The sequence below is a fragment of the Nomascus leucogenys genome, chromosome 9, assembly GCF_006542625.1.
Source record: "Nomascus leucogenys isolate Asia chromosome 9, Asia_NLE_v1, whole genome shotgun sequence".
Taxonomy (NCBI): domain Eukaryota; kingdom Metazoa; phylum Chordata; class Mammalia; order Primates; family Hylobatidae; genus Nomascus; species Nomascus leucogenys.
In genome coordinates this window covers 72,655,729-72,681,036 of record NC_044389.1, presented here as the reverse complement: position 1 = coordinate 72,681,036, position 25,308 = coordinate 72,655,729, and the positions used below count along the sequence as shown (strand labels likewise).

The 25,308-nt window shown below is 36.1% G+C and overlaps 1 protein-coding gene across 2 annotated transcripts in view; it reads right to left on the bottom strand.

Annotated features, from left to right (window-relative positions):
- Nucleotides 1-12,236: 12,236 nt before the first annotated feature.
- MMRN1 (multimerin 1) overlaps nucleotides 12,237-25,308 on the bottom strand; it is a 67,610-nt gene continuing 54,538 nt past the window's right edge. For both annotated transcript variants that reach the window (XM_003257538.2, XM_004089019.2), the window contains 2 exons: nucleotides 14,350-14,496; nucleotides 12,237-13,107 (listed from right to left, as the gene is read on the bottom strand). In XM_003257538.2, coding sequence (XP_003257586.2) covers nucleotides 12,686-13,107; nucleotides 14,350-14,496 — 569 coding nt within the window. In that variant the 3' untranslated portion in view covers nucleotides 12,237-12,685. The remainder of the gene's footprint in view (nucleotides 13,108-14,349; nucleotides 14,497-25,308) is intronic.

Genomic DNA, 25,308 nt, shown 5'->3' with positions numbered 1-25,308 from the left:
AATAAGTATGGAAAAAACTGATAGAATAGGAAGAAAAGGAGGAAGAGGAAAAGATGGAGGAGAAGGAGGAGAGGAAAAGGAGAAGGAAGAGGCAGAGGAGGAGGGAAGAGGAAAGAGATGGGGAAAGAAAAAGAAGGGAGAAGCAAAAGGAGAACCAGGATCCTGCGAGTAAAAAGACCAAAGCTTTTCCTTTCACTTGCAAAGCCAGACATTCACCTGCTGACATTCAGAGGATCATGTAGAGAATCAAGCTGTTGGGTAATGAGAAGGTGATCTCCTGCCTTAGGGCTTGCTTTCATAGAAAAGAAGTGGACGTGGGGAAAAATGAATGAACGTTCCTGCCAATGGGATGTGGGGAGAGACCATCAGGTCTTGGCTAGTTCTCAGGTACTGCAAATGCCATTTGTCTAGGCCTGGAACTGTCCTTGTTGCTGGGTAAATGACAGCAGTTTGAGAGGCTCCCAAGGAAATGTGGGGAGTTGCCCAGAAACATAAGGCTGGTGAATCTAGAGGTCAAAGTAAGATTTCAAGTTGGCAAAAAAGGAACAAAATTGTGCTTATTTTTTTGCCTTTTCTATCCAAAGGCTTGGAGAACAAAACAGAGCAACTTCTAGAATATCTTTTCATTCATTCTAAAAAATTATCATGATAACCTTGCCTGGATGACATTATAAAACATTTTAGCAAGAAAAAATCAGAAGAATGTGCCTTTGATATCTTTTCTGACATTATGAAGAACCTCCTCTCCCAAACTCCACTCCCACTGTTGTTTATGAGATTCTCGCCTTTTCCAAAATAAATGCAGAATGAAATCAAGACGGTTTTATTTTAAGTGGAAATTTGTTTTATCTTTAAGAGCTTTTTGGGAGAGACAGTAGTACATATTATTACAGATTATTTTCTGATCAATATTTATAAGAACATATTTTGTACTAAGGGCCAACTGAATTCAATGAAGACTCATTTTAAAGCCACTACTCTAAGAAATATTTTAAAATTCATATGCCATTTCCCCCACTTTTAGAGCTCAGTAAACAGAAAAGTTTAAATGCATTTGCTAATTTCCTAGTTTAATTCAGTAGCAATGTCAGTGTTGAAATTTAGCAATTCCATTATGAGAGCTTAAGTTCCATTTATTAAAACTGTACCCACTTTACCCATTTATGCCTTTTGTTTTAATGGGAAGAGCTGCCTTATACGACTTCAGGGAGTATGCTGAACAAATGCACTAATGGTCACATTAAACCAGGAGATAATCTTAGGATACCACTAAAAGAAAATTTATGGAAATGGTTAAGTTTTTTTTTCTCGTTAGGCAAATTACTAGGTTTCAAGAGTTAAGAGGGAAATAAATGAGAACACATACTCACAAATGATTTTTTAAATGGAGGCATAATCCTAGTCCTTTTTCTTCCTAGTTTGTGAAGCTAGTATTGAAACCGCCTTTGCAAAATTATGAATCAAACAGTGAAAAAGATCCAATTTTACTGACTCCATCTTGCTTCTAACCTCCAAGCTGTCCTTGTTCATTCCTGACCGTGGGCTGAACTAACTTTGGGAGAAACTTAGTTTGTAGTTTATAGTTTAAACAAAGACAGCCTTTCCCAAAGCAGACTTCCTTCTTGCCTGGGGACTAGACTAACATTAGCCACAGGATTAGAAATTATGGTTTAGGAGTCATGCAGGTGGAGGCTATAAGATTCTGACCCTCCCTGAACGGCTCCTAAGATCAGTGCTTGAGATATTTTGCAGACCCTGCACTTGATGGATCAGCTAGCCCCACCCAGATCAATAAACCGGCTTGTCTGATCTTGTGGCCCCCACCCAGGAACCCACTCAGCACAAGAAGACAGCTTCCACTCCCTATGATTTCAGCCCTGACCAATCAGCACTCCTGACTCACTGGCTCCCCACCAACCTACCAAATAATCCTTAAAAACCCTGCTCCTGGCCAGGTGCAGTGGCTCACACCTGTAATCCCAGCACTTTGGGAGGCCGAGGCGAGTGGATCACAAGGTCAAGAGATCGAGACCATCCTCCTGGCCAACATGGTGAAACCCTGTCTCTATTAAAAATACAAAAATTAGCTGGGTGTGGTGGCGACACCTGTAGTTCCAGCTACTCAGGAGGCTGAGGCAGGAGAATTGCTTGAACCCGGGAGGCGGAGGTTGCAGTGAGCCAAGATTGCGCCACTGCATTCCAGCCTGGCAACAGAGCGAGATTCCGTCTCAAAAAACAAAAACAACAGAAACTGCTCCCTGAATGCTCAGGGAGACTGATTTGAGTAATAATAAAACTCCGGTCTCCTGCACAGCTGGCTCTGCTTGAATTACTCTTTCTCTATTGCAATTCCCCTGTCTTGATGAATCGGCTCTGTCTAGGCAGCAGGCAAGGTGGACCCCTTGGGCAGCTACAGTATTAAGTTACTCACAGAATGACAATTTTTTTTCTTCAATTTTATTTTAAGTTCAGGGGTATATGTGCGGGATATGCAGGTTTGTTACATAGGTAAACGTGTGCTATGGTGCACAGATTATCCCATCACCTAGGTATTAAGCCCAGCACTCATTAGCTATTTTTCCTGATGCTCTCCTTCCTACCTCCCCCACGTCTAATGACAGGCTGCAGTGTTTGTTATTCCCGTCTATGTGTCCATGTGTTCTCAATGTTCAACTCCCACTTGTAAGTAAGAACATGCAGTGTTTGGTTTGCTGTTTCCTTGTCAGTTTGTTGAGGATAATGGCCTCCAGCTCCATCCATGTCCCTCCAAAGGACAGGATCTTGTTCCTTTTTATGGCTGCATAGTATTCCATGGTGTTTATGTACCACATTTTCTTTATCCAGTCTACCATTGATGGGCATTTGGGTTGATTCCATGTCATTGCTACTGTGAATAATAGTGCTGCAATGAGCATACGTTTGCATGTATCTTTATAATAGAATGATTTATATTCATTTGGGCATATACCCAGTAATGGGATTGCTGGGTCAAATGGTGTTTCTGCCTCTAGGTCTTTGAGGAGTCACCACACTGTCTTCCACAATAGCTGAACTAATTTACATGCCCACTAGCAGTGTAAAAGTGTTCTATTTCTCTGCAACCTCGCCAGCATCTGTTGCAGAATGGCAATTTCACAAAGTCCAAAGGATGGACTTAAAATGTGTTCAAAAGTATGTCTCAAAATGTGTTGAAGATGAATTTGCAAGTTTTCAAAATGGCAACTGGAGTGAGTAGAGACAGTAATCGTTTCCTATTATAGATTTCCTCCGCTAGTTTTTCACATCATCTAGGTTAGAGGGAGGTTGATGAAATGGTAACAGGATCTTACATCTCTGTGGCTTTCACTCTGCCACACTATGTCACACTGTGTCTGTCCACCCTCTATCTCTTAACATGGACCAGTTTACCAGTTTGGATATACAGTTGACCCTTGAACAACATAGGTTTGTATTGTGTGGGTCCAATTATACACAAGTTTTCTTTTTAACATTTTTTTTAATTAAAATAGGGACAAGGTTTCACCATGTTGACCAGGCTGATCTCAAACTCCTGTGCTCAAGCAATCCAGCCCCCTTGACCTTCTAAACTGCAGGTATTAAAGGTGTGAGCAACTGGGCCTGGCCTATACACAGGTTTTCTTAAGCCTCTGTCACCCGCCCCACCCTGGAGAGAGCAAGACAAATCCTTTCTCTTCCTTTTCCTCCTCAGCTTACTGGACATAAAGATGAGGATGAAGACCTTTGTGATGATCCACTTTCACTTAATGAATAATACATATATTTCCTCTTCCTTATGAATTTCTTAATAACCTTTTCTCTAGCTTACTTTATTGTAAAAATACAGTATATAATACATATAACATATAAAATATGGGCTATTCGACTAGTTAATGTTATTGATAAGGCTTCTGTCAATAGTAGACTACTCATAGTTAAGTTTTTGGGGAGTCAAAATTTTCATGCAGATTTTTGATGCACAGGGGGTCAATTGCAGTTTTTTCCTCCTTCTCATTCCCCTCCTTCTTTCTCTCATTGTCATCCTCCTTCTCTTCCTCTTTCTCCCACTTTCCTGCCTCTTCCTCCTCCTTATTTCTGTTCTGTTCTTTTGTCTCCTATCTCTAATTCTTGTTCTTTTCTTGCCTTTGTTATTAACTTCTGCCAGGTAGCCACCAGAAGATGAAAAACAATAGAGAAAGAAAACATCCAGGAGGTTTGTTCCTGAAGTTTGTGTTGCTTTATATTTCACAATTATAGAAAAAATGATATTATGCCTTTTAAAGTGTAGTGATATAAGGAACATTAGTCACTCTGGGTAATGTTCACATCAAAAAGAAAATGACAAAATCAATTCTGCATTATTATTCACTGTTGAATGTGGTCACTCCCCCTGAGGCTGGAACCATTTGGCCCTATTGAAAATAGTTTTCTCACAGGGTCATTTGCCAAGTCAATTTCTCCATTGGTGTGGTTAACCTAAAACAATCACAAGATCTATAAATTTAGAAAGGGAGACTTTATTTCTTGTAAAAGTTTACAGCCTTGCGAGGTGGCCATCTGGCAGGCTGGGAAGTGTGCCTCCCGCTGAAGCCATTTGCAGGCACTTTGAGGAAAGGAGGGGTAAGACAAGAATTTAAGTTGAAAAGGTTGGTCACACATACATATTCAACAGGTTACAGAAGGAGCTATGAATATTCATGAACGTGGTCTTGACACATGAATATTAAGTAAATATGCATGTAATATATGACCCTTGTTTACCTTGGGGTGCAACTTAACATTTAAATGTGTTACAGTTAGGCCCTATACATCAAAAGATGAAGGAGAGATACAGAGGCACTCAGCCATAACCAGTCCATGGTCAGTGGTCTTATCAGGAGATAGTTACTGAAATCAGTCCCTTGCCCAATCAAAGCTGTAGTTATGGCTTGTGGAGCAGGGGCCAGGGGCCAGTTAGTCAGCGTATGGTAGAGTTGCAAATTGTTTTAATTTTGCTTATCTCAAGGCAGTGCTTGTTTAGTTGCTAGAAAAAACAAACAACGACAACAAAAAAACCCTTGTGGCAGTTAAAATACAGTTTATTCTTTAAGTATAGGGGTGCATGACTTAACCCTTGCCTGGCATGGCCTTAGTTGCCGTTTATAATTTGATATCTTATTGCCACAAAGAGTCTGTTCTCTGTCAGTCTTGTGATCTTTATTTTAACATCAGTGCTGGTCAGTTGTTGTGTCTAGACCCCAAAAGAGAGGAGGTTTTGATAGGGACAGGAGGCAGAGAAATTCTGGGCAGAAAGGGCAGGGTTCCTGCCCAGGGCCCCACCCTCAAGCCTGAAATCTCCACCAAAGTGAGAACTTTACATCCCCATTTTCCTGCTCCAATGTTGCCTTTTCCAAAACCATCCCCGGCCTGCACCGACCCCCATCCTGTTCCCATAAAAACCCCAGGCTCCACTGGCAGAGAGCAGAGAAGTGGAGAAGAGAAGAAGCAGTTGAACATCAGAGAGAAACAGTTTCACTTCAGAGGGACGGCTTGACTGCAGGACTTCAGAGAAGAGTCTGACTGGAGATGGCCAGACTTCAGGGGAAGTTCCCACTCCATCCCCTTTCCAGCTCACCCTTCCTCTGAGAGCCGCTTCCATCAGCAATAAAATCCTCCTCATTCACCACCCTTGAATTCATTTGTGCAACCTGATTTTTCCTGGACACTGAACAAGAGCTTGGGTGCCACACAGGTGTGGATGCTAAAGGCTGTTACACTGACCCTCTGCCCTTACTGGTGGAGAGCAACTGCCTCACGTAAAAAGGCAGAGGGCCCACTGAGCTGTTTAACACTTAAGTCGTCCACAGATTGCAAAGCTAAAAGAGTGCACTGTAACACACCCCTCTGGGGCTCTGGGGGTTGTGGGTACTCCTGCGAGATGCTGCCACAGGGCATGCATGGAGTTTTGCTCCTGCTGGCACCCAGAAGCACTTGCCCTAGCTCCTGCACCCGTTCACCTGTGTGCTCCCACTCCTGCGAGGGGTTGGACTGAACAAGTGAGGTACCTCTGCCGTGAGGCCCACAAAGGGGTCATGGAAAACGTCCTGTTTCAGTATAACAAGGCATGTCTGGCTTTCCATCCTGTCATGGCCAGGAACTCAGTTTTTAAGGTTTCTCTGGGATCCCCTTGGCCAAGATGTGTCTGTTCAATTGGTGGAGGTGCTTAGGATTTTATTTTGAAGTGTGAAGAAGTCATATCTTGTTGGCAAAACTGCATCAGTGTATTAGGATATAGCTAGAGCATGTAGTAGCTGTTCGTTAAAACCCAGAATGAGGATATTTTAAGAAAATTCGATGTCTTCATTGTAGGCCTAATTCAATGAAGATGACAACATTTAATCAAATATAGATGTCATATTTTACCTCTTCAGATTAAAAAAAGAAAAATTAGGATTAGTTTTGGGATTTATATTTAAAAATTCATATATATCTCCATTAAGATGTGTAAAATGAATTTTACTACAAAATTTTCTAAGTTTTATAACTTTCTCAGACTTCTTTCATGAATTTAAGACATTTAATTTTTTCTATATTTCCAGCATGTTCTGAGCATTTACTGAACTCAGGGTTTTTTCCACTAGCCGCAGTGCCAAGAACTTTATTGATGAGCAATTGGTATGTGGCCTCATGGAATTCTAAAACGCTCTGTAGGCATTTTAATATACTTATTCTTCAAAGTAGATTACAGAATCAGTTTTCAGATACTAGCATTGTTCCAATGATACCTACAATGTGTTTCTTAAATTTAAAGGTTCTTTTGTGATACCCAAGAATGCCTTTAGTGCAGGTAGGTGTGTTGTTGATAATAATGATGGCTCCCTTTTGTCAAACAGATGTTCTCCTTTGAGTGTACCACATGGGAAGAAAGAAGCCACAATTATACGGCAATACAATTTGTTTATTCTTCCCTCCACCTTTGTTTATTCTTGCCTTCATCGCATGGAGTAGATTACATAACTTGCTGTTAACACAGAGCTCTGTGATAGAGGAAAACTCACTGATGATCTGTCAGTCTGCTGACCACTTAAAGGAAATAGAATTAATATATGAAATAGAATCAAGATTCAAGGGATTTAATGACAAGATTCAGAAAGAGCAGTAAAAGTCACATTAAAAAGATATGCAGTCTCTGGAGGGTCTTTGAATTTCATCTACAGAATAACTTCTACACTATTTAGCTTTCTCTTCAGCTGGAATAAAGAAATCTAAATATATTCGTTAAATATATCATAAAATAGCAAAGCTACGATGGTGAGGTAGGCAAAAGGGTAGGGTACAGAATTGAAGGAGGGTTTGAGACTGTGGGAGGAATCTTTGTAGATTATTTTTTGTTAATAGCAAGGTTACGCTATGACGAATCATAAAAATTAATGCATGTGAATATGCCTAAGAAATTAGGATAAGACCACATTCTTGAGATATATTTGATATATAAATAGCAACTAAATGTCTTTGTATAAGTTTAGCACTTTTCTCAACACAAATTATACATCTAGTCACCTTAAATCGCTTTTAGAAAGGGTTTGGAAGCACAAATAAATGTATTTTTCCTACATATATTTTCTGGCAAATTACTATCATCCTTAATCCATAGATTTCATATCAATAAGGAAATATACATGTGGTTCTCTTTATATATATTATGCATAATTACATATTTTGAAGATGATAGTGGCAGCAAACATAAATGAGGGGAAGTAAATTACAAAAATAACAGAAACTATCCATAATCGTCTGTATCCTGGTAAGAGGAATTCAGTGAGTTAATTTCTTTATCAGTGGCTTGAAGTTAGGAGAGTAAAGCAGTATTTATAAGAACACCCATTCCTTGGGTTGCATCATGTACTATTTTCACTGTTAACTTGAGTAGATATAATTATTAGTATGAACCAAAAAAATAGGAAATCCAAATAAATATTTGAATCCAAATAATATGTTGAAAAAAACACCAACTTTAAGACAATGTCATGTAGCACTTTCACTGTTATCTTCAGTGGGCTTGCTACAAATGTTTATTTGAATCTAATAGGAAATCACATTACAACTAGGATCTACTATAGACTGATATTTTAAAATCTATGCAAAGAATGTTTTAAAAAACCATCCTAAATATCACTACATTCAACACTTGGTACTATACACTGCATCTTTGTGCCCCCTCCCTCCCTCAAATTCATATGTTGAAGCTCTAACCCCAAGTGTGATGGTATTTGGAGGTGGGGTTTTGGGAGTTAATTAGGTTTAGATGAGGTCATGAGGGTGGGGCCCCATGATGGGATTAGTGTCTTTAAAAGAAGGAAGAGACCAGAGCATTCATGTGCTCTCCATCCTCATGCTTCTTCTCCCTCTCCCTCTTTCACTCTCTCTTCCTCTCTTTCTCTCTGCACGTGAAGACACAATGAGAAGGCAGCCTTTTGCCTTCTATAAGCCAGGAAAAGGGACCTCACTAGAGACACCAAATCTGCTGGCACCTTGATCTTGGACTTGTCAGCCCTCATAACTGTGAGAAATAAATGTCTGTTGTTTAAGCCACCCAGACTACGGAACTTTGTTGTGGCAGCCTAAGCTAACTTAAATAGTTGGAATCTGAAAAGTGTTTTGACTAAAGCCTTGGCTTTGAAAGTTTATGAAGCAATTCATGAGTAAATATAATAAAAACTCCAAAATTTGGACTTTTCCCAGAGTTTTAGATTGTATAATTAGGATGTCAGCCCAGAGAAATAAATACTACTTTATCGTTGTTTTCTCTGAACACAAATGCAGTATAGCTCATTGAGAATTCTCACTGAGCTGTGGTAAAAGCACTCAAGGGAAGGTTCTTAATAACACTCCCCAGCCTGTTGATGAAACCCTTGATTTGAAATCACGGGGACAGGAAATAAGCAAACATCCCTGCCTTCCACACACGAGAGCAACTCAGCTAAATTGTACACTCTAGGAAGGGCAGGCCTATATTTTTGCTTTAATGTATCCCACAGGTGCCTTGCAATGATCAATGATAGAAAAAATTTTGAATAATGAGAAAAATTTTGCTACATTGAAAATTATCTTTGTTGAAGACATATACTATGTATGGCTCACGAGGTTTCCAATGTGAGTTAATAAATTTATATTTTGAAACAGATGAACAACAACCAAAAAATTATCTCTATGTGCACTAAAAAAAAAGCCAAATGAAAATTAAGATGGCTTATTTTAATCATTTCTTAATGATTAACTAATATTAGCTTATTCTTCCAAATTGAGAGTTTTAACCGGTGAAAAGAGTAAGAAAGAGCAATTGTAGACACTTATGGCTTTGTATAGGAAGTCTGTCAATTCCGGGAATGATACAAAAGGAGGTAATAGAAGATTGGTCAATAGTGCAAAAAAAAAAAAAAAAAAAGAGGCGGGTGGTTATTGAAGATACATTTCTCATTCTTACGGAGCTATCCATGATTCTGGTGGTACTAAATGCCATCATGACCCCAGATTATGTATTTCAAATGCAACATTTGTCTGTACTGATTTACTTTATGTACTTTTTACTATTTGTTACATATAATTTATCATGCCTCCTATATTATGTACCTTCAACTAGGTATATAATTAGCTACTTATTAAATAATAAATGAATGGATTTGAGATTTTCATCAGTAACTAGTGACTTGATATACTTTGGGAGCTGGTGTGGAAGGAAGATATTGTGAGAGAGAAGGGCTCTGAAATTGAATCTACAAAATAATATTCAAGGTACTTGGCTATGTCCACAGAAGAAATAAAGAAACGTTCCAGTGCTACATTTTTTTCTACATGAATAAGTTTGAAGATGACGATTAAAAGTACAATACTAAATTATCTTTGATTATATTGAGTGGCTTTAAAAATATAGCCAAGCAAGTTCATAGCAACTTAAAAGTTGCTATAATGCCTCTTGGCTATTGGTGCAATTGGTTATTTAATTGTATATTCTACAAATCCATATAAAAATAAAGAATATTATTAATAATTGTATTTCCAAACACCAAAGCATTATTTAATGCTAAATGTTATTATCTAATTAAAAATCAATAAATTTTATTGGACAATGCAATGATGAACATTGTCAAATGATTTACTTCCGTCTGGTCATAGTAAAGAAAAACAATATAATGAAATCACTGAAATCTATGTTGAAAAGTATATTTGGAAAGCAAAAATTGTATTTTAATCTGTGAGTACTTGAAGAAATAAAATTTTAAAAATTTAGATTACAGTACATTTTTAGGCAGGGACTGAAGATATCATAAGAACTTTTTAAATGTTTTTGAAAATGACATGTTTACACATAGCAGGATAAAAATTGTCATCATTCAGTGATATGGTTTGAATTTGTGTCCCCACGCAAATCTCATATGGAATTATAATCCCCAGTGTTGGAGGAGGGGCCTGGTGGGATATGACTGGACCATGGGGGTGAATTTCCCCCCTGCTACTCTCCTGATAGTGAATTCTCATGAAATCTGATTGTTTAAAAGTATGTGGCACCTCCTACCTCTCCCCCTTCCTCCTCCCCCAGCCACGTAAGAAGTGCCTGCTTCTCCTTCACCTTCCGCCATGATTATAAGTTTCATGAGGCTCCCGGGCCATGCTTCCTATACGGCCTGTGGAAATGTGAGTTAATTAAACCTCTTTTCTTAATAAATTACCCAGTCTCGGGTAGTTCTTTATAGCAATGCGAGGATGGACTAATGCATCCAGCTGTCAGTTTTAACTCTTAGGTCACACTCTTCTTTGGCAGCCTGAATCTAGTACTGAGTGAGGTTAGGGTATGAAGACCTGATTATTTTGACTCAACGCAGGACATTCTGATGGACAGTACTTACTTTAGAGTTCCTCCTTGGAGAGGTGACGAAGTTTGTTAGACTGCAGTTTAAAATCTTCTGCATAGTTACTGTGAAATTCCCAGGTGTTGTACTCTATTGTATTTGTATGAGAAAGTTTGCTTAACCATTTATCTGTTGCGGGACATGTGGGTGATTCCCAGTTTTCAGCTATTACAAATAAACTGACTATGAACATTTATGTACAAGTCTTTGTATGGATGTATGCTTTCAAGTTTTGGCTAATTTGAAAAATTTTCAAGTATCTTCTACAAATAGAAGATATTCACTTTCATCTTCAAGATTGGAAATATTTCAAAAATTGTTAATTTTGATGAGGATGTGTGGGGTATAAAGAACAGTTTTTCATATTGATAAGACTTAGATCGTTAGTACCTATTGAAATGGAAAATTATGATCATCCTTTGTCCCAGAAATTCTCCATCATTGGTTATACTACTGAGAAAATTACTTAACTTCTATGTGCTTCTGATTCTCATGGGCAGAGAGTAATAATACGTAATACAAATATCATAGGTTAATATGTAATTCATTATGTTATAGTGATCATTAAACAAATCAATTCATAAAAAAGGCTTACCATACCAAAACTTTTTTATTATTATTTGTATTATTACTTATGAAAATCTGTTTTTCAGAAACACTTTGTCAGATATCCAAAGAATGTATTTTTAAGCGTGTTCACCACGGTAATATTGTAATAATAAAAAATGGGAGACAGCACAAATAGAGGATAAAGGATTAGTTAAATAAATTTTAGCACATCTGTGGGAGGCAATATAGAGAAAGGATGGATGTGGGCTCTGGAGAAGACATGGCCTGATTCCAAATCCTGCCTCAGCCCTATGGGCTCATGGGCCTTGGTCCCTGTGTCTTAGGTTCTTCAACTATAAAAATCATGGTAATAATGCCCACTTTACAAGGGTTATTGTGAGGAATGAGGCATTACATGTAAATTGTTTAGAAGAGAAACAGGGCATAGTGAGCATCCCATAAATTGTAGTATTACACAGATTGTGACTTACCCTTTAGAAGAAGAAGGGCAGATCTGTAGGTACTGCCATAGAAGAATACCTACTAGAAAAAGCCTTTTTTCCCCTTACTGATGTTGTGGGGGGTGGTAAATGATCCACTCACATATTGTTAGATTTGAGTGTACATGTCCAACTGCATGTAAATTACTGTGTTATAATTAGAGAATTATAGGAAGAGAACAATAGTTAAGCATATTTCAAATTTTCAGTTCAACTTTCTTAATTTTGATTCTGAATGAAAATCTTAGTATGGAAAATAGATCAACTCAACGTAAAGAGTAAAAATAAAAATTTACAAAATCAATTTTCATTTTTTGAGTAATTTATTTAAATTTGTGAATCTAGAAAATGTATGTCATATATTTATATACAGGGAGTAACAAAAGTTAAGTGTTTAATTGGAAAGAAAACTGTGACGCATAATATGTTGTAATTACCATTTTATAATATTACTTTCCATTGCAATGACTTAAAATGAAGAAATAAGAATAGGAATAATTATGCTAACAAATTCACTTTATTTTCTGTGCCACTAAATTTCTTTAGGATCAAGAACTCCTTCATATTCAGGCATTAAACAATATTCAAATAATTTTATAAAATAAACAGACATACAAGTTTACTCATATTAAAAAAAGAAGTTGATTTTTCATTTCCTGTAGAAAAACCAAAACAGAGCAGCTGTGCAAGCAAAGATAAATGAAAACACTGGCTGTTTCTCAATAGAGGTGATAGTCTGTTTTTCATACTAACTTATGTACGATATAGTAAGTAGCCACTAAATGTAGTAACAGGGGGAAACTTGGCTGGAATTGTTCCTTTTGCAAGTCGTAACCAGACTTCCTGCCCATAATTTAATTCTAATAAGGCATCCCCAGTTAAAACCCTATCACAGTGTATTTCACTGTTAATATTTTCAGACTCAAATGCAAGCTTGTCTATTCCATCAACCACTAAAAATCCAGAGATATGAGCACTAAATGACTCGATGGTGTACTTGAAAACATATACTCCAAGATATGGAATTCTAAATTTTCCAGTTCTTGGGGTATATGAAGCTCCATAATTGACATCCAAGTTATTAAACAGGATAGGACCAGGTGTAGTCATTCCATATGTATGAGATGCAAAAAATGCCACCATGGGTGCATATCTGTAAGATCCTTTGGAAAAATCTGTTAGAGGAAAAAATGGCAAGAGTTAATTTTCATGTTTTTATCTTATTTTGTCTTTCCTTATATCTTCATCATTTTTATCTCAGTTACAAAAAGTCTTAGCAGAAGAGAAAGGCCATCCATCAAACTTAGCAAAGGTGCATGTGTCTCGATGCCTGTCTCTTCTCTTGGGTAAATTATTCTAAATTTCTTAGCCTCTTGTTGCCTCAGTTTCTCCATTTAGATCAGGATAGAATAAAAATAACATTTGATACCTTCCACACACAAATGCCTCAAAGATAATTTGCATGTTGCTTTGATCTCCCCAGAGATAAAGGAATTCAAAGCACTCTACGATTATTATGGTTATGTCAGAATGTTTTAAAGCCCCTTGCAGGAATTGAAGCTGACATGATGTAGAAACAATTTTTCTGGCACATTGTCAAGCAGTTTCTAAAGGCTAAAATGAAAACCATATAAAGTCATATTCACTGTAGCAAAGTAGACAAAGGCAATTTTCTGTGTAATTAATGCCAATTGTACTTACAAAGGCTGAGATCTAAAAACAGACTTAAAGAATTACATTTCACTATGCAGGATATTATTAAGAAAAAGCTGATTTGAAATAGGTTTTTTTGCAGTCATTAAATAACACATTTTTATGCTGCACATAAATTTCTGTATAAAAATCAGAAATGGTGCACTCGAAGTAAATCCAAAGCACCAATACTTATGAATTTAAGTAAATAAACAAGCCATCTTGTTTTACTTAATACGTTTGATCATGTTCTAACAGTGCTCACACAGTCAAAATGGCACCATTAGTTTAACCTTCACAGAAAACGTGTTACTAAGCATGTATTAAAGCCTCATTTAAGTGACCATACCAGACAAAAATCAAAGGTGTATTTCTTTAACTACTTGTTTGAGGAGAAAGTGTTTCTATCAGTCAGATATATACATCCATATTTTTTTAGGATGCACAAGAGAAAAAAAGTTTGTGAGGGGGTAGAATTTTCCATAAACTGCCTCTATATAGCAATACTGAAAATTTCAACAAGTGCATGTGAATAAGAATTTGCCTAACAAAAACACATTTCCACTTGTAAATCAGGTACATTCTTCAGTAAGTTTCGGAAAAGTAAAAGGAATTGTCAAGTGGATCCAGATTAAGCAGGTTTAAATATTCATTAATAAATATTTTCAAAAAGTGTTTCTATTTATGACAATGAGCAAATCCAAAGATGCATATACTTTTTTTACCTGGAGCTAAAGCATTTTCTTCCACAAGCTTGATAGTGCAGTTGTCACCAGTAAAAGGATGTCTGCAGGCACAGGTAAAGCTAGCTCTTCCATTTATACACGTGCCTCCATTTTGGCACGGATGCTGACTACAGCTTGAATACTCCTCTGTTACTGAAAAAGAATCAAGGTAAAAAACACTAAAGTGACCTATTTTCCTGGGATCTCAAATCGTAGTTTGCAGCAGAATAGGAAAAAGACTGAATTTTAAGTAAGAAAAATGGGCTCTACGGCCCAGGATGCCTGTCGATCTGGCCACAGGAAGTCATGCAAATCCCTTAGCTCTGATCTCTCTATCTCCTTCAGTAAAGTGGGCAAAATTCTGTGATCCATTACATTTATTGGTGTGAAATGTTAACATTCTTGTCAACTGCAGAACAGAATAGAATTATCTCAATACAAATCATGTATATTTGAAACTGGTACGTGATAAAGGTAATGCTTTAAATCACTGGAGAAGAAAAATATCTGTTCAATACATGGTGCTAAGGTGGTATTCAATATATATTAAAAACATAAATTCCACATATACAAAAATACTAAATATAAAAAAACCCAATATGATTGCATTACAACAAAAAAGGAGAATATCCTTCTAGAGGTTAAAAATTTTAAAAAATTCTTTCAAAGCAAAACAAAGCAAAGCAAAGGAAAACAAAACCCAGAAACCGTAAGAGAAAAACATTATCATGTTTGACCTAAGAATTAAAACTCATTTGCATTGAAAACCACCATTCTCAAAGTTTAATGATAAGTAACAAAATTAGAAGACATGGCAATCTAATGACTAATATTCATAACATATGAAAAACTCTGAAAAGAAAAAAAAATTCTCCCCTTAAAAAATGGAAAATGAGGCCGGGTACAGTGGCCCACACCTGTAACCCCACCACTTCAGGAGGCCAAGGCAAGAGGATGGCTTGAGTCCAGGTGTTTGAGACCAGCCTGAGCAGCATAGTGATATCCCATCTCTAATTTTTTAAATAAAAAAATAAATAAAAATAAGAAAATGGTCTTCACTTAAAGATCAGAAAAAAATAAGTTAAAAAATGGAGAATGTATCAGTAGGCAAATCATTGAACAAAACCCACAAAAGCTCACTAAAAGTTTTAAAGCATATGCAACCTCATTACTAATTCAGAAATAATAAATTTAGTAATAATAGCATCATTTAAATATAAGGTGGCAACATTTAAAAAGATAGATAGAAAATACCCAGTCATGTCAACATAAGGGAAAATGGGCCTTTTCATGCAGTGCTGGCTGGAGTGTAAACTGCTATAGCTATTAATAGGACAATTTGACAATATTTATCAGTATTAAAAAGGTTAATTTACTTTGAGCCAAACATTTCTTCTGGCAGTATACATATACTCCAGACATACTTGTCCGTGTGCACAAAGACAATTCTTCAATTCAAAATGATATCGTTTGCATTCGTGAAAAATTTAAAGACTCCTAAATGATCACTGATGCAGGACTTGTTGAATAAATTATAACATATTCCCACTGAGGAATATTAGACAGCAATTAAAGAATGAGGTAGATTCCCCAACAGGTTTGGTTTACTGAAGACAGAAAGTTACAGCTCACACATTACATATAGAATAATTTCATTTGTTGTGAAAGCTTCGAATTATGAATATGGTTATAAACATAATGCATAATTATGTAAATGCAGAAACAAGGTCGGAAGAATTCAGCGTTTATACTACTTGCCACAGTTACTCTGGTGCCACCTTATGGTAATGATGTAGTTTACCATCCACTCATTTCAAACCAGGTGATTGTTGATGATTTTTAATTTGGAAGTTACTTGCTTTGTGTAATTTTTTCTCATGAAGTGAGATTCATAAATTTTTATATATATTCTGTTTCATATCCGTATAATTGAAATTCACATAAAATGTGACCAAACTGCGTGCCTGTATTAAAATTTTTTGCAAAGCAAATATATTAATATTGTACTTAATGTAATGAGAAATTAATCAGAATTATCTTGATATATTCTCTGCAATATTCTATATTTTCCTTATCAAGAAAAGTATTAAAAATATTACATGTGTGTAATATCTCTTAACAAATATTTCAACTGGCTAACATTCCTTTAACCTCATTTTGCTGCATGTGAATAGATTATGAAATCCCTTTTTTGCTGCTCATTATCATTCCAGAACTTTGCCCATTATTTTCCTGCGTTAAAAACATCAATGACTTTTCATTACCTGTAGTAATGTGAATATTCTGTATCAAAGCATTTGCTTCATTTATTTTTACATTCTCTGAATTTAGCACAGTGATCAACTCACAGGAGAGGTTTCAATTAATGGGTTTCACTAGGAATAGATCAATTGTGCAGTAGAGTTGGGGGGAACACTAACTTATTTATGTAATTTGATCAGCTCTATAATTTTAATTTTCCCAAATATAAAAAATCACACTCACCTGTAACCTTGGCCCTGTTCATGAATCAGGGATCAAAGCTGTGCCATAAGGAGAACTTAAGAAACTGTAGAAAAAAATACATTTATCTGCATTGCTAATGGCTCTACTCTGAATCTTCAGGATCAGGGATTCTGCCTGCTATTTAATGTCCAGGAGCAGCATTCCATTTTTTGCTTCTTTATGTTCCATTACTTTAGGAATGGGGTCTTGCCTTGCTGTAGTTCTTTGAGTCATTTCAGAGGGTGCTATTTTACCCCTTTTTCTAATTTCTTTCTAGGGTCATTCATCTGGAGTAGGGCTCCACTTAAGTTCAATTGAAGGTCTGCATCTACTCCTACTGTTACAGTAGCCCAAACTTCTTGAGACTGCACACAGCTTGCCTTCTAGGACATCTTTCATGGGGCCTACTGATAATCTGCTCAGGATGCCTCAGCCACTTGTCCATACCTGCTTCGACTGCTTCTGTTTTAAGTTCCTTTCTGTGCCTTTTTTGCTATTTTAGGTATGTCTGGACTTTCCAAGTCTCTGCCAAAATAATCACATTTTAAAATATAAAATCATGTCCATGGCACCCAGAACTGGACATATTGTACCAATGGAGCCTAAGCATAGTAGGTTATGGTAGCAATTGCTAGTTACCCCTGCTGAAATGAACTGACACTTCTGTTAAGATAACACAAGCATTAAGTATTCATTGTCTATTTCTGCATCTGTATCACACTGTCTCATAACAGGTCTCCTGTGCTCTGATGTATTGAAGCTTTCTAAAATCTCATGTTTATTTAATTCATTTAAATGTGAATTTACAATTATTATTGATAATAAAATGTATCTTATTAGACATGAGTTACCATCTCTGTCCATAGAAGCCATTCAGTTTTATTCTCTATGAGATGTTTCAGCCACCCTCCCCTATCTTTGTTATCATTTCCAAATTTATGTCTCATGCATTCCTCCAAGTTATTGATAAAAATACCTACTAGAAAAAAAATACCTAATGGATTAGTGACAAGTACAGAGCCTTATAACAGACAACTAAAGATTGGCTGGCACTGATTTTCCAACTGAAGCTATTTGTACTTTGTTATACAATGAGTTAGAACTCAACTTTTGGCCGGGTACAGTGGCTCACGCCTGTAAGCCCAGCACTTTGGGAGGCTGAGGTGGGCAGATCACCTGAGGTCGGGAGTTTGAGATCAGCCTGGCTAACATAGTGAAACCCCATCTCTACTAAAAATACAAAATTATCTGGGCATGGTGGTGTGTGCCTGTAATCCCAGCTACTTGGGAGGCTGAGGCAGGAGAATTACTTAAACCCAGGAGGTGGAGGTTGCAGTGAGCCAGGATCACACCACTGCACTCCAGCCTGGGCAACGGAGTGAGACTCTCTCAAAAAACAAAACAAAACAAAACAAAATCAACTTTTGTACACCACCTGACTTATTTTTCTCCTTTATTATTAAAATGCTTAAAAAATGGTTAGGTGCCTTTATAAGTACATGCTCATATTTGTGCTTAATAGGTTACTTGTTCTTGAATTACCAACAAAAATCAAACTCCAATAAAGCATCATTTTCTTTTTGACATCTTTCCTCATCCCTACAAGTAAATTACTTTAGTTCTGTCCATTTCTGCCTGATGCCCCGAAGTTGTCTTCTTGAATTTATCACACTCAACTGTAATTGCTTTGGTGTCTTTCTTACTTCCAACAAGAGTATGAGCCTTCAGGAGGTCAGGGATCATGTTCTCTATGACTTAAACTTCCTATCAACCTTATTAGCACAGTGCCTGACATATAGAAAATACTAAAGTAGTTTTAAGAATGAATAGACAAATTAATAAAAGATGGAATAAAATACCACATTCTTATCAAATTTCAGCCTTCTTCCCAGTTTCTCAAAGGTCACAGAGTTTGGCACTATGCTATCATTGTCATGGCATCCTAGAGACATGAATCTATTTATTTATTTATTTTATTTTATTTTTGAGATGGAGTCTCTCTCTGTTGTCCAGGCTGGAGTGCAGTAGCATGATCTTGGCTCACTGCAACCTCCGCCTCCTGGGCTCAAGCTATTCTCCTGCCTCAGCCTCCCAAGTAGCTAGGACTACAGGTGTGCGCCACCATGCCAGGCTATTTTTTGTATTTTTAGCAGAGATGGGGATTTACCATGTGGGCCAAGCTGGTCTCTAACTTCCAACCTCAGGTGATCCACCTGCCTTGGCCTCCCAAAATGTGGGATTACAGTGTGAGCCACTGTGCCCAGAAGTGAATCTATTTAAGCAAACTTTCCACAACTTCTCCCCTTACCTTGAGCTTCAAGAACCTCTTAAACTCCTTCTTGTCCATTTTTTTTTAATGGAGATCAGTGCAATTAGTTCAACAGTTCTTCCAATCAACATTCTACCACTGTGCAAGTAGCATAACTGATATTTCATTTATAAGTTTCAATTTATTCTGGCCTTTGCTTTCTGGACCCTAATATGTGCTCTAGTTATAATTTTCTATTAATCCTAGTTTCATATTTCATAAATGTACATATTTGAACTAATTGGAGAGCACCTTACATTTTCAAGGCACCCTGTCTTTCCTAACATTTGTCATTTTTTTATTATAATTACTTGATTAATGTATGAACTTCATGAGAAGAGGGGCTGTGTTGAGTTTACCACTCTATTCACTCAACTTTTCTCAGTGCTCATTCAGAACTTATTCAACAGGAATTTGATGAATAAAGGGATACATTGTGTTGATGATTTCTACTGTATTCTTACATTTATTTCTATTACATATAATGTTATCTATCATATACTTTTATTTTAATTTTACTTTATATTTTATTGCTTACTTCTACTTTAGCATCAAAATCTTAATGTCTTCATGTAAACAGTAACATTATAGAGGGCAGATAACTGATCTCTGCTAGGACACAATGGAGTTTCCAACAGATTAGTGAGGGAACCTATCGTTTTACCTCTCCTCCCATTTTATAATACACAGATGAAAGCATTATACAAATCTGCTCCTAGGTAATATGCCCACACAACATTTGCACTTTTCTTTATGTTTCATCCTGATTCCAATGCTCTGGTGAAATGTTTTCATTTCCATATTAATGGACACATTCTTAACTTTCAGTGCTATTATGCTTCCCCATTTGTCAAAATTGTTTATATCAAATAAGGCTTATCTTCCTGTTGCTCTAGAAATATTTCATATGCCCATTGCCAGCAACTTCTAGGAATACTAATATTTATTTGTTTTTATTAAGTTTTCAAATTCATTGCTTTAATTACTAACATTGTGTTCTTTGGTGTATAGATGGATGGAAATACTGTTTCAAACCATGTTTACTGCTTTTCCTTCAAACTGTCAGTTTTTATTTTTGGTATTCTTTTTATATCACACCCATTGTTTCTTATATTGTTTTCTGGGATCTTTTTTCCTCAATCCTTCATATATTACTTTAAGGCACATTTAGTTGTATCAGCAATCTTCAGCAAATATCTTAGACCTGTCCCAAAGGATTTACTTCATCCCTTGCTGTTAAACTATTATTTTGTTATCTTAAGCCATGACCTAGGAAATTAAATGTTTTTGTTTGATCTCATAAACTGATTTATCCTTTTTCTTTAGAGTCATAACCATCAATCAAGAGAAGAATTAAAAACATTGTCTGGCAAATACATTAAAATATGTTCAGTGCTTCTAGTCACTAGGAAAATGCAAAACAAAACCACTGTGAGATATAACTATGCACCTACTAAAATAACATGAAAGATATTGACAGTGTCAAGTGCTGGTAAAAATTTGGAGCAATTAGAATTCTCATATATTATTCATGGAAATGCCAAGTGGTTAGTCATTCCTTATAAAGTTAAAACTGTGTATCTTATAACCAAACTATGCTACTGCTGTATAATTATAGAACAGAAACAAAAACTGACATTCATACAAAAACCTTTATGTGAATGTTTATAGCAGCTTTATCCACAGTAACCCGAGACTGGAAACAACCAAAAAAAGATCCTTCAACTGGTAAATAGATAAAGAAATTGTATATTTATACTATACACTACTTACAAATAAAAAGGAATACATGCAAGAACATGGATGAATCTCATCTATGTTACATGAAGTGAAAGAAGCCAGACTCCAAAGCCTCCACATATTGTACGAGTTCGTTTCTTACATATTCTGGAAAAAAATAGAATTGTCTGGGAAGAAAACAGATCACTGGTTGCCAGTGCTTGGGAGTGGGAACAGGGTTTGACTACAAAGGTGCATGAAGAAATTTGGGGTGGTGATGGAACTGATCCCTATTTTGATTATGGTGAAGGTTATATGACTATGTATTTGTCAAAACTCATAGGCTATCTATCAACATTAGTACATTTAACTAAATGTAAGTTATACCACAAACAAATAAACTCGCATTGTTTCAAGTCCCTTAATTTCCTACCTAGGATTTCAAAATCACTAAGAATATTATAGTTCATCATCCTGCCTTTTTTGTTGTCTATAAAACTTATTATTTTACCAAATGTAACTTCTCAAAAGCAATCTCCCTGCCCTTTGATTTCCATTCCATCCCCATTAACTTTTCTAATTGATGCTCTCATTTTCTCATATCTAGATGATTACAGTAGTCTTAATACCACTTTGCCTGCCTCTAAACAATCCTCATCCATATAGCTGTGAAATCTGCTTCCCTAATTACAATGAGATATAACTGCACACCTATTAAAATGATAAAATAAAAGATATCCATAATGTCATCATTGTCTGTTAAAAGTCTCATATTTAAATATTTTTTAATTTTTTGGACAAACTTTTTGGGCAAAGTTAACGTGCCCATGTGTATATATGTGCACATAGGTATAACACTTGGCCCTTTCATAAGTTGCTCAAGGGAGCGTAAATTTATACTCTCTCAAGAGAAACTTGGCAATATTTATCAAATTCTTTTAAAATGTGCATGGGCTTTGCACCAGTAATTTTACTTCTTGGATGTTATCTTAAGGAAATAAGATTAGAGATGGTCACAAAAATTAATTAGTGTGGCACTATTTAAAATAGAGAAAAAAATTAAAATGTACAAAACTCAAAAATTGAATACAAGTTAGATAAATAGAATATGCTGTGGTATGTTGTTTCTTTTCTTTTACATTCAAAATAGCTTCATAATAACATGGTACTCATATGCACATACCAAAATATCAAAAAACTATAAAATATAACAGAACATTGCACCACTGTTCTATAGGTGTATCTTCCACTATCTTTTTTTTTTTTTTTTTTTTGAGACAGAGTCTCGCTCTGCTGCCCAAGCTGGAGTGCAGTGGCATGATCTCGGCTCACTGCAACCTCCTCCTCCTGGGTTCAAGCTATTCTCCTGCCTCAGCCTCCCTAGTAGCTGGGATTACAGGCACGTGCCACTACACCTGGCGAATTTTTGTATTTTTATTAGAGATGGGGTTTCGCCAGGTTGGCCAGGCTGGTCTCGAACTCTTGGTCTCAAGTGATCCGCCCACCTTAGCCTCCCAAAGTGTTGAGATTACAGTGGTGAGCCACCGTCCCCAGCCTCACTATCAAATTCTTCTAGAACAAAAAATTACAAAGCTTTCTGAGCCAGAGCCTTGCTTTCTAACTTGATCCCACTTAGGACTTAATTAATATTTGTTGAATCAAGTTGAAAAATTATTAATCATTATAACTTTCCAATAATATTCATAATTCTAAAAATAATTCATTTGGGTCCTAAAACAAAAACTGCTTTAAAAAGTTTTAGCACAACATTTTAAGCTAATATGACCATGAATAATGGAAATTATCTTATGTCTTTATTGTAGCATCCATCTAGGAAGGTGTTTTACAAAGATCCTCTTGAGTTAAATCTGCAGTTTCACATTTTCAAACAAATCTCCCAGTTCAAGTAAATGACTAAATACAGGTACACATGATTATGTACAAGCAGTTTCTTAGTTGACAATAAAGTCACTGAGTTTACCTTATATATAAAATGTAGTGTTGATGTCTCATTATTATTCAGATGATGATTTGGGATATTAAGTATTTTTTATAACTTCCAATTTATTTTGGCAGGCCTGGAAAATGCAATCGTATGCTAACGTCCACATCAGATGTGCTTATCCTCCTGTCTCTTTTGTTTCTTCTTGATATTGTCTCCCGACTTCTCTCTCTCCAGTTATGCTTTAGAGGTTGCTGTTCCTCTGACTCTGCTCTTACATGAGTCCCCTGGCTCAGCTCACCCACACCCAGAGTTTCCAAACACCATTTTCATGCCAATACCTCTGAAATCTAAATTTCCACGCAAATTTCAAATCTTAACACTCGTTTAAGATTATAAAATCTGGAAAAGAATTCTGAAAGGAAGGTTCATTAACTGTAAAACAATTGTTTACTTTTTTGTGAAAAGTAAAAAAATAAGTGTAGTTTAGAACTTTTATCATTCTGGCACAACATGCGATAATTTTTTTCGTTGATTGCTTTATTTCTCCAAACACTGTGTCATAATTTTACTGGTAATTTGATTTTAGGATAAAGACACTTGAGTTTAGATTTATTAATATTGATATCAATGGAGTTTCATGTGATATTTTCCCCTAAAACAATGCTGTCAACATAATTGGAATTAAAAAGTTCAAATTAGTTTTATATCTTAAAATAATAATCATTTCTTTGGAGAGCCCATTTTAAGCTATGTATAGTAAAACTGGCAATTAAAAACTTAAAGTATGTTTTTCAGACTTCATATGCAGTTAGTATATTACACAGCTATTATTTCTATGCTGTGATTTTTGTCAGGATGAAAATATCATGTTCACTTAGATCATTCCATAGCAAATTTACAATCTATAATTTAATAATCCTGGCACCTTCCTTTTCATGTTTGATAATCAATAAGTTACAAAATAATACTATTGTGTACAATTTTAAATTCATAATATAGTTAATGACCAGTACAAAAATATATGATTATTGCATTTAATTTACAGACAAGAATCAAATTTCGTTTCAAATCCTTGGTGTCAAAGAAATCGTCTATTGTTGGGAAGTAGCTCCTGTGATTCTTGCTTGGGAAAGAACCCAAGCATATGCAGTGACTGTGTAAATGGAACCTGGAATTCCATCCCATTTCCTTTTTCATGTGAGAGCAAATGTTAGACATTTTGATTCAGAGAATGTGATCATTAAGTGTCTGGGTTTCTGACTGTGCACCTTAGATAGCCTGGCTACTTTATTGAGGACAAGGTGACGGAAAAGGTTGTCAATTTTGTCAGCATTCGCTCTTTAGCTGTCATCATTCTTCCATATGAAGGGAATCATATGGAAATCTGGGGGAGTCTGTTCTTCTCCCAGAGAGCCATGAACAAAAAGTAGTTCATTTGCTATTCCCTTCAACACTGATATGTTTTATTGACACAAATTGGGGAGGCCATCCCCAGCAGACAGGCCTCCTAACCAATTCTGACACAAAGAATATCTTTAAGATAATCTGCAGAAAAGAGTGAACATAGTAGGCCAGAGACTGATATCTTTAGAAAGGCCTACTTGGAAGGTTTTGCCGTTGGTTAGCATCTGGGAACTTGACTTCTCTCCATTCCCTAACTGGTAAGTGTCATTCACCATGCCCAGACTCTCTGTACAAATAATATGATTTATGCTGAATATCTGCTTCCCTTCTGAGAGTCTAGAGTTTTGGTATGTCCTAGGCAGAGGATGCTTATGTGACCAGCCCCCAATAAGACTCTTGAGTGCTGAGTATCTGATGGGCTTGTATGGGCAGAATTAATGTACACATGTTACTAATTTTGTGTATGTGTATGTGTATGTGTATGTGACTAGGAAACAAGAGTACACAGAAATGTTGTCCTTCATGGGAGGGATAAACATAAAAAATCCTGTGCTTAAATTTCTCCAGATTCTGCTTGTATGATTTTCCTTAGCTGATCCTATTATGAACTTTTTGCCATAATAAGCCACAGCTGTGAACACTATGGATATGCCAGATCCTATGAGCACTTCTATTGAATTACCAAATGTGTACATGTTTTTGGGGGACTTCTAAAATACATCGTAAATTCTAAATTGAAGCAGATAGCTTCAAAATTTAACTGGCTTATATTCAGCCATTTTGTACAGAAGATAACCTATTAGTTATCTTGAGGTATATTTGAAAATATTTTATAATATGGAAAATCATATAAATAGTAGAAAATCGCTTGGAGAAAACCATTCTTTGACATTGATTTTCAGTGCTTATCAATGCACATGTTTTAACACAGTCTTTATATTTTGTATCCTATTCTTTTTGATTTTTCATTGTATGATAACCATAAGCTAAGTTATAAGCATATGCAGAGTTTAAAACAAAGTGACTTATCCAAGTAATAATAAGTAACAATGAAATGCTGTAAGTTTGTAAATTATGTTGATGCATGGAAATAATTATA